The following is a 10,203-nucleotide window of genomic DNA, read 5'->3' as shown; positions in this document are numbered from 1 at the left end:
GAAGAGCTCTTTTCTATTCTAAAAAATCCTCTTCCGACTCTTTTTATTTATATGGTCATAAGTGTAGATTTTTTTGAGTAATTTTGAAAGTTTCCAGTCAGTTATACAATTTATATTTTTCCTTTTTTTTTTCTCTCTGTAAATATCCAGATCATCTTGGGACCTCTGAAATGTACCTGCTCCCAAGCTGTGACAGCTGTATCGTCTTCCTCATGAAAACAACTATGCCAGACTTCGGATTCCTCCTTAAGATGATACAACCCAGTGACGCAGACATGCCTGTTGCAAACACTGCTCGTGCTCTGTTACTTCGAGGTTTGAAGAAATTGATCTCAAACTCTTTTGGTTTGCTTCAATAGCACAATTTTGGCCATTTTCTGTATTTTGCATTCAGGCAAAGGACAGTCTGTGACAGAGTCTGAAATGGAGCATTTTAAGAAGCAGGCAAGCTGCCTTGGCTTCTCTGGAGAACTAGACTATCTCTACAATCCTGACATACGTATGTGGCTTTTATCTGCTCCAACTGCTAAATCACAATGAACTCCTCAGCATAGACTATACAACAAAACTAATTTCACTCTGGTGTCTTTCTGAAGGTTTTTGCAAAGAAGAGGAGTGCATCGAGTTGCCATCACCTCAGTAGATGGGATGCTGTCCACCTATGCTTAATTTACAGTTTGACTAAAAATTGTCTCAATAAAACTTTTCCTTTATGAGAGAAAATACCAAAACTGAGTCTTTGTGTTGCAACCTCTCCCCTCATCCCCCCCCAAATTCCGTCAATTTTAAGTCAATAAAAATACTGTATTTTTTTTTTTTTTTTTTTACGGCTAATTATACAGGGTAAATTAGACTAAAAAGAAACTCCAAAACTCCAAGAAATAGACTCTAAAACAAACAGCTTGTGTAAAGGGGTGAGATTTTTTCCCATACAGTGAGGAAAATATGTATTTGAACATCCTACTATTTTGCAAGTTCTCCCAATTAAAAATCCTGGCGGGTTCTGAAATAGTCAGAAATCACAATATATGGTTTTCTCTTAACTGTTTATTTGTATAATACAGCTGCAAATAAGTATTTGGACACCTATCAGTTAGAATTCTAACCCTCAAAGTCCTGTTAGTCTGCCTTCAAAATGTCAACCTACACTCCATTTATTATCCTAATGCACCTGTTTGAGGGGAATTAGCTGCATACAGAAACCAGTCCATCCCATACAATCAGTAGGAAATGGCTCCGGGGAAATTGCCAAGGAGCTTGCCTAAAAAAAGGTCCACTTTTGAAGCAATCGTTAGAAAATGGAGGAAGCTAAACATGACTGTCAATCTCCCTCGTACTGGGGCTCCATGCTAGATCTCACTTCATGGGGTCTCAGTGATCCTAAGATAGAGAAATCAGCCCAGGACTACACTGGAGGACCTGGTCAATAACCTGAAAAGAGCATAGACAACCTTTTCCATGGTAACTGTTGCTAATACACTGACATCATGGTTTGAAATCATGCATGGCACGGAAGGTTCCCCTGCTTAAACCAGCATGTGTGAAGACTCATCTTAAGTTTGCCAATGGCCATTTGGATGATCCAGAGGAGTCATGGGAGAAAGTCATGTGGTCAGATGAGACCAAAATACTATAACTTTTTGGTCATAATTCCACTAACAGTGTTTGGAGAAAGAAGAATGATGTACCATCCCAAGAACACGATCTCTACTGTGCAGCAAAGGGGTGGTAGCATCATGCTTTAGGGTGTACACAGAAACCTGACTAATCTAGGCAAGATCTATGTGGAGGAGTGGGCCAAATATTAACATTGATTTTCTTAGGTGTTCAAATACTTATTTGCAGCTGTATCATACAAATAAATGGTTAAAAAAAACTCATACATTGTGATTTCTGTATTTTTTTTTTGGGTGACATCAGTTGAATAAACTTTTGGCTCTCAAATGGTATTGGTGCCTTATTTGTTGGTACTCGCCGATACCAATACAACCATTTTAGTGCAGTATAGGGGCCCCGCCCGATATCGGTATCAGTATCAGTGCAACACTTTTTCTAAGTGGGGGAACTTTCAAGTTAGTAAATACTTATTTTCCTCACTGTAGATAAGAAAAAGAGGCGTGTTTCTATATTTATACGTATATTATAGACATGGATATTTACTAATATTCATCCAAATTATTAGATTTCTCTTCAAAAAATGTTTAGTTTTTTCTTACTACCTTTAAATCCGTTTTTAAAAAAGGCAGTCATTTGGACATTAAGGTTTGAAATTGAAGAGGACGACCTTGTTCAAATTTGTAAAACAAAAGCAGAATTTGGACACATTTCTTATTATAGACACCAGAAATGTGTCCAAGATTTTCACTAACATATTAAACGTTGAAGAGAAATCCATCATTTTGAATGCATTCCTCAGGTGTCAAACAGTCTGTTTTTACTAAAATTACACATCCACAAAATTACCACAACCAGCTCCCTTTGGACTGCTTTTTTCCTTGGCAGTTGGTTGTGATGGATAACAGCTGAATTTTTGTTAGATTTTGCAAATGTAGTCACCGTTGAAATAGCAACATCATATCCATGTCATGTTTCTCAACATGGGTGATTTTACCAACATTAAATCAATAATAAAAAGTAAAAATAATAATAGTAAAAATAATGTTTATTAGACATACATCTTTATGTATCATATCAAAAATTGTTGATATTCAACCAGAATCAACGATGAGTTAACACAATTTCAACTGCTTTGTGTTCAACATTTTGATGTTGAATCAATGTTATTCTTAAACTGACATTTTTTCAACAAGTTGAGACCTAAAACAACCTTTAAGGTCAGTCGAATGCCAGCTGGGTTTTCTTTACTTGGCTTCCAGGCAGAGGACAGACCCTGACGGGGTCTGAGCTGCAGCATTTCAAGAAACAGGCGAGCTGCCTCGGCTTCTCTGGAGACCTACTGTAGAGTTCAATCCTGAAAGAAAATATGCAGCTTTGAGGTTTCTCTGCTCCAAACACTTAAATCAAAATGACCCCCCTGGCTTGGATTTTAAAACACAACTTGTTAGGAGTCCAGCTTGTGTGGGTTGTTTGTGTGTTTTTCTTTCTCCACCACCAGGTGGTGTCCTGTCCTCGTTGGGCCTCCCTGCACACCCGCAGCTCGTTGGTTCATTACTGGAGGAGTATTTGGGCAGTGGGCTGTCACTACCACAACGCCAGAGTGTTTGCCAGATTTGGGTACTCTAGCCAAGCTGAGATTAGCAGAGTCTAATCTAGCTTTGTTTCTCTGAGTTTAATGTGTTTTTGTCTGCTCTTCTACAGGAAGCCTTCCTGTGAAAACTGTTTGCCTGAATCTTCTCCCACTGGACGGAATCACTGAGAATACACTGAGCAGGGGAAAACCTCCACATGATCCGTTCAAGTTTCCATCGGAAATCCAAGTGACAATCCGCTCCATTACTCCTCTGGGTCCAACGAATGTCAACCTGTCCACCCTCCAACGAGTCCCCCCCTTCTCTGGATTACCCCCACACAGACTGGATTCAAGGATTGACAAGAGCCACCTGAAACATGAGTCCTTCTCCAGCATTATCCAAGCCGCAGTCAAATTTCCTATGGTCCCTGAACTGAACTCTGTGATCTCCCCATCAGACTTTCCAGTTCCGGTTCACCAGTCCACTGAGTTCCAGATCCTACTCCTGTATACGTTACATCAAATAAACCTGTTAAACTTTTCCCAGTGTTCTCTGAGTGGTTTTCTCTGCATGTCGGTCAAATTCCTTAAACAATTAATCATGACACAGCTCTTGTTATCCTTTTTCTTTCTGCAGGTTTTTGCAAAGAAGACGAGGGCATCAGTATTCCATCATTTCAGCAGATAGGATGCCAGCCAACTAGAGCTAATCTAGATGAATACATCTATAGATAAATTGCATGTTAATGATTTACATACCGGTAGATAATGAATGTTCATCTACAGAGATAAAAAATAATTTCTGTGCCCTGAATGACATGAATGTTTGATAATCCTACCAAATAATAATAGCACCGACTTTCTTTTTTTGGCTAAATGTATGTTGCATTGTGAAAGAGTATGGGTGTACAGCAGTGTACTGTTCAGAGGGAATCTAAACACAAATGTTTTAGAACCTGCTCTGACAGTTTTACCTCTAATAAAATCAGTTTACTTCTAACTGCAGAAGATTTACTCCCAATGTTAATCTCTCAGTCATGCTTATGTTACTTTTACCCCTGGAAACTTTCAAAGGCCTTGGAGAATCCCAGCTGTTGCACAAACTCCAGCAGACAACTAGAGCTGCAACTATTTACACAAGGGATACAATCCCCTTCTTTGTTAGTCAGGCCCTTTGTATTTCTCCTGTTCACTGACCTTTCTAAATGACCTGTTGGACAACGGCAGTTTATCCAAAAGGCTGCTGCTCGAATCCCCACCAGAACCAGGAAATGCGACCATATTAGTCCAGTGCTCCGGTCTCTGCACTAACTTCCTGTGACTCAGAGAATAGATTCTAAAACAGTTTGACTTGTGTACAAGTCTTCTTGTGGTTTAGCACCAAAGTACATCTCTGACAGAGAGCCATATTAACCACCTTGAGCCTTGAGATCCCTAGGGAGCCTGGTGAGGCTGTGTTTCAATTTCATGCAGCTAAGGTCTGGCGCAGTTCAGTGAGGATGTAAAAAAAGGCTCAGTCCTGACTATGTTTAAGTCCAGGTTGAAAACATGCCTATTTAGTGCCTGTGGTGATTGATTGCATTTTAATTGGTTTTAATATATAGTATGTATTTTTTATATATATTTGTATTGATTGAATTTGTTTTTTTGTGTTATTGTTGACGTTGCTCTGAGGCGCATTAAGTTGCCTTGTGCATGAAATGTGCTGTATAAATAAAGTTGTCTCTCTGTCCCAAACCGATCTTTCACTAGTTGATTAATGTATTTACATCCAATCTGCAGAAACCGTGTCTAAACTGTCTTCTTGGCACCCTCTTCAGCTCAAACTGGGCTACTGTTTTGAAATGTTTTTGTGTTGGCCTACCGCAACTGTAACATAACCTAGAGAAGGGGTCACCAGCCTTTTTAAGGCTTAAAGATACCTCATGGGTACTGAGTCATAGGATGTGCTACCAATACTGACCAATGAACTGGAGGAGACAGCATTCACCACAACTTCATACATACTAAACATATTTTATTGTGTCTTTTATTTTAAAAAATTCTTTTAGATAATTTAATTTTGAAATCCCTTCAAATGCACTAAGGGGCCTCATGGGATGCCCTTAGCATCTTCTAAAAACAGCACAACTTACCAGTGGGATAAGATCTAAATTTTATTTTTTTCTGTTGTCCTTTTTTTTTTAATAATTTGTAAAGCAATTTATCATTTCATGAGTTAAAAGAAACAATTAAAATCTGCTTATTATTTATGAAATTAAGGTGAATGCTGAATCCTCCAGTTCAAAGGTCAACATTGGTAGCCCTTTCTATGACTCAGTACCCATGAATTAGCCCTTGACCTTAGAAAGTTTGGTGACCCCTGCTGTTGGACTTAGACTTAGACAACTTTTATTGTATTTTTGTATACACAGTGTGTATACAAAAAGAAAAAATCATTTTTTGTACAGCTTTCAGAACATTTCCATTCCATAAAGTGCAAATGTGATCAAATGTAAATAGTGTGGGAGAAAAGACATGGTGCAAAAATCATTGATATGGAAGTTCAGAGCAATAAATATGTTTGGTGCAATTATGCAAAATTTTAATTAGGTTTTATCAGTGTGATGTTTAGTATGTGACAAGATTTAGAGTTTTTATAAATATAAATGGTAAAAAAAAAAGGAGCAACAGAATAAAATCAAATCTCAAACTCAGCCCACTGGTGAGTTGAAAGGCACCCCATGTGTTCACTGAGGGCCCCCTTTTGCCTGTGGGCACCAAGTTGGTGACCCCTACCCTAGAGAAACTGAATACAGCAGCTCTGTTTAAAAAATATAAAAAGAAGCTCCATCTCTACATGTTTCCATAGCAGGTTAAAGTGAGTCTAGATAGAGTGTTTTAAAAGTTTAGCCTGATTTCCATGTAACCAATTATCTAAAATGCTTGAACCAAATTACCACTCAGAAATTGTTCATCCCCATTTCATGGTCAGATGCCTCAGAAGCCTTGGCCTCTGGATGTCAGAACCCAGTCCTGAAGGTCCTGTACCTTTTAGATGTACGACCCCTTTAAAAAAAATTGAATAAACATCCTTTGTGGGACTCTGGATAAAGACTTCAACTGAGGAGGTAATTAAGCTATTTGATTCATATATGTTGCATCAGGGACATATCTAAAAGTTGCAGAATACAAGCCCTAGAGGACTTGAGTTTAACAACCCTGTTCTAGAATAAGCTGCTCCAATAGCTGGTACAGGAAGCCATTGGTCCCTTTAAATATTAGTTTTTGCATGGATGTTTTTAGACAGGGGCCAACAGGGGCCAGTGCCCCTGTAGATCACGTCCTGGCCCCTGTACTGAAGACATAATACTAAAGGATTCAAATTCTAATGATAATATGCACTGGAATAGACATGGTTACTGATAGGTCCTTTGGATCTATTTCATTTTTTTCTTGAAATAGGATGTCGTTTTTTTTATCTGCTAAATATTTTTTTTAAACTAAATTTTAAAAAATACTCAAATTTTTACAGCTGCATTTATCAGTTTTTCTTGAGTTCTAATTCAGATTGTATAGACAGTAATTTGAACTTAAATAAAGTGGAAACTATGTAAAATTCCTAAATTCTGAATGTATATTGACCTAATAAGACATAGCATTTTAATCAAACCTTTTTGAATAAAAATGTTACCTCATGCAGCTATCTTAATATATTTGAATCCCTTGCCCTGTTTTTATTTCATGCTTTTCTGTGCCCCCATTAAAACACACTGGCCCCCTCCTGCCCCCCTGGTACATTTGGTCTAGAACCGCCACTGTTTTTTTGTATTTGACAAATTAACATAAACAGTGATTAAAAAATTAAACTGTTACATTTTTCATTTCTTACATATTAAGATCGGGTCTACAGTTCGCATCTGCTTGAACAGATGCGTGCAACATGCAGCTCGAACTGGTGCACTTTGTCAGTGTAACAAATGAAATAAAATTTTGCTCTGTTGCATTGTTTCATCAGTGTTTTTTGATAAAATCTGGTCCCAGACCTAAAACTGCCAAGAGGTGACATGCAGAGTCACTGTGAAAGAATGATATGTTTTTGATAATCAGCCATATTGCAAAGCAAAACACAGCACAATGAATGAACATTTTAAGTGTTAGCAAGCAAATACTTGGGAGTTGGGTGTCAAAATATGCTATACCTGATTATGGGGCAGCTAAATTTCACCATCACATCTGCTGAAGAACATCTTTTTGTTTTTCAAAGAACATGGAGAGCAGGAGGTTTATGTATTTTCACTGTGCTGTCTATTTACTTGTTGCTTTGCTTTCAAGGGTTATATGGAACTATAGGCATGATTTCTCACTATTGTTTTCAGGAATCACATATAAGTCACACTAAAGTAAAATGTTAATAAAAATATCATGCCGTACACTCACCAGCTGAACTCACCGTTAATAGAAAGTTTATAATCAGTAGCTTCTTTTTTCATTTTTTTGGTTACAAATATTAGATTTAGACTGAACTTTATAGTTCTTAAAAAAAGGAACAAAAAAATCCCAGTGGAAATTCTCCAAAAATTTTTAGTTTAAGCAAAAGTTGTTGTAAAGTTTAACTTGGGATCAAGAAATCAATCTTTTTGTGGGCTTAACCCAAGACAAAAGCCTCCCGTGCTTCACATGCAATCAGGTAGACGGTGTGTCCTTTGGTTTCAAAAGTCAGTCAAACAGAAACACAAATAATTGATGCACAAACCCATCATTGTCATAAGAAAAAATCAATAGGCATGATCCTTGAGTTAGCAGAGATTTTTAGTCTCTTGGTTTTGTTTGCTTTTCTTTAGTACATAAAGTAGAAGCTAGTAAATTTCTAAGAGTTATGTAACAGTTTGAAAGTCCAAACACTCGTTGCACCATCAGATCATATAAAAATCAAGCATCTCTAAGGATAAGGTGCAGTTGATCTGTTTAAAAGTTTAGAAAGTTACTGTTTAGGGTTTTTTCTTTCTTTTTTTCAAACAGATTCCCTCTGAAGCTTAACTGTCATCATGAACCTGTGGCTCAGCACTCTACTCTTTGCGTCGCTGCTTCTGAGCAGCTCAGCTCTGACACCTGAAGAATGCCAGCCACTGGTCTCACCCATCTCATTGGCCGACCCATCAGTGGTAAGGACCTTCTCATGTTTATTATTTGATATTTCTTTAATTCAATTTGTTTTCTCTAAATACTGAGACATTTCGTCTTCATGATTAGGCCACTTGTGCAGTTTAACTGAGGTTTTTTTTCTTTTTTATGGAAATGCTGTGATGTAAATACATTGAAACAAAAGCAAATACCAGCGGGTTGTCTAGTTTGTCACCTTTAATACAAATTATATTTAAGAATCCTATTCCTGCTGTTTTTATGTCTTTCTTTCAATGAAAATAGATCTAATCTCTATTTTGGCTAAATTATTTACAACATTCTTAAAATCCAGTCACTTCTTTAAACAAGATATTAAGAAAAACCTTGTTTGTCAAATGCTTTTTATATTAACCTTGGCCTGATGTCCAACCAACCTCCTGTTTGTGTGCAGTTGTATGGAGAGAAGGTTTTCCTTGCAGGCTATGCAGATCATGACTTTTATAAATCGTTGCTGAAGCTGACTGACAGTTCCTGGACAAACCTTACAGCGTCGCCAGCAGGAAACAATGAGATTGTCATGAATCAGAGGAACAGGATGTAAGTTTACTGTACAATCTTATCTATGCAAACGGAAAGCAAAACATACAGTTAGAAAACAGCTCAGGGTCTATTATAAAAAAATAACAAAGATGAGATCAAAGAATGACATAAGCAAGTCAAAATGTAGGGAGGGGGATGCTGGTAGTGATGCCACAGATCAATCCTGCTGTCAAGGCAGAAGAGGACAGGGTGACTCGGCATAAGGGGGTGTCTGGGTGAGTCATATTTTTACCCAAACACGGGCTCTGATGATGACAGCAATTGCTGTTAGAAACAATAAAAAAATAAATACAGAATTAGTTACCGTTGAACCCTACATGGGCAGCACTGAGGGAGTTTTAAGAGAGGTGCTGCTGGACTAAACAGGTTCACATGAAAATGTGAAAAAAGTTATAATGTAACATTAAACCAGCCCCCCGAGAAGTTCAGTTTATACAGTTTCACTTTTTTTTAAAACAAAAAAATAAATCAGGATGATATTCAGCTCTCAATGCTCAAATGCTCTGTGTAGATTTATTCTTTGATTTTTCAGGACCCGGTCATGTTCATCTTTAGGAAGTATGTTTCACATAAACTCAAAAGCTTTTTGAAAAACATTCTAGTGTGTAGTAAAAGACTATCAAGGCTTCTTTGCACATGTTATGAACCCACCTTTTTATTCTCCAATATTTTTCTAGGAATGGAACATGCATTAAATATTCCTCAACTGCGAAGATAGAAGGAAACACCTTGATAACCTCAAGTAAGCGAGAAAACTCTAATTGCTCTTCTCAACACTACATTTATTTTAGTTTGTTTTTTTTTGTTCTAAAAAATTATTTCCAAGGATTTAATCATTTGCTTTTTTTAAATCATGCAGGTATATATTAAAGCAGTGATTGAAATTTTTGTGATGGGTCATTTATCATTTGTAAGGTAATTCTTATCCATAGATCTCTGATATCTTATTGATGTTTTCCTTTTTTTGCTGTTCATTCCCAGAACTTAATATGACATCTGAGTTTCAAGTGCTGCCAAGCTGTGATGGCTGTATGGTCATAAACATAAACATCACTTCTAAAAACTTAAAAAGGGCCCTTGAAGTCATGAAAATGAGCTACACGGACATGCCTGACGAACTCAACGCTCACGCTTTGTACATTTTAGGTTTGAAGAAATCACTCTCATTTTTAAAATATCCTGCTCTCTTTTGCAAGAAAATTATATTTCATAATTTTTAACTTTAATTCCAGGCAGGAGACAGACCCTGACAGATTCTGAGCTAGAACATTTTAAGAAGCAGGCCAGCTGCCTCGGATTCTCCGGAGAAC

The 10,203-nt window shown here is 37.3% G+C and overlaps 1 protein-coding gene across 1 annotated transcript in view; it reads left to right on the top strand.

The window, feature by feature from the left end:
• Positions 1 to 8,093: 8,093 nt before the first annotated feature.
• The window catches only part of LOC107084953 (saxitoxin and tetrodotoxin-binding protein 2-like), an 8,313-nt gene continuing 6,203 nt past the window's right edge, over positions 8,094 to 10,203 (top strand). The window contains exons 1-4 of the mRNA XM_015375027.1: positions 8,094 to 8,334; positions 8,745 to 8,890; positions 9,571 to 9,635; positions 9,875 to 10,039. Coding sequence (XP_015230513.1) covers positions 8,218 to 8,334; positions 8,745 to 8,890; positions 9,571 to 9,635; positions 9,875 to 10,039 — 493 coding nt within the window. The 5' untranslated portion in view covers positions 8,094 to 8,217. The remainder of the gene's footprint in view (positions 8,335 to 8,744; positions 8,891 to 9,570; positions 9,636 to 9,874; positions 10,040 to 10,203) is intronic.

This window comes from Cyprinodon variegatus, unplaced genomic scaffold (assembly GCF_000732505.1).
Source record: "Cyprinodon variegatus isolate N-32 unplaced genomic scaffold, C_variegatus-1.0 Scaffold112, whole genome shotgun sequence".
NCBI classification, from domain to species: Eukaryota; Metazoa; Chordata; class Actinopteri; order Cyprinodontiformes; family Cyprinodontidae; genus Cyprinodon; species Cyprinodon variegatus.
This window is presented reverse-complemented; position numbering and strand designations above follow the sequence as displayed.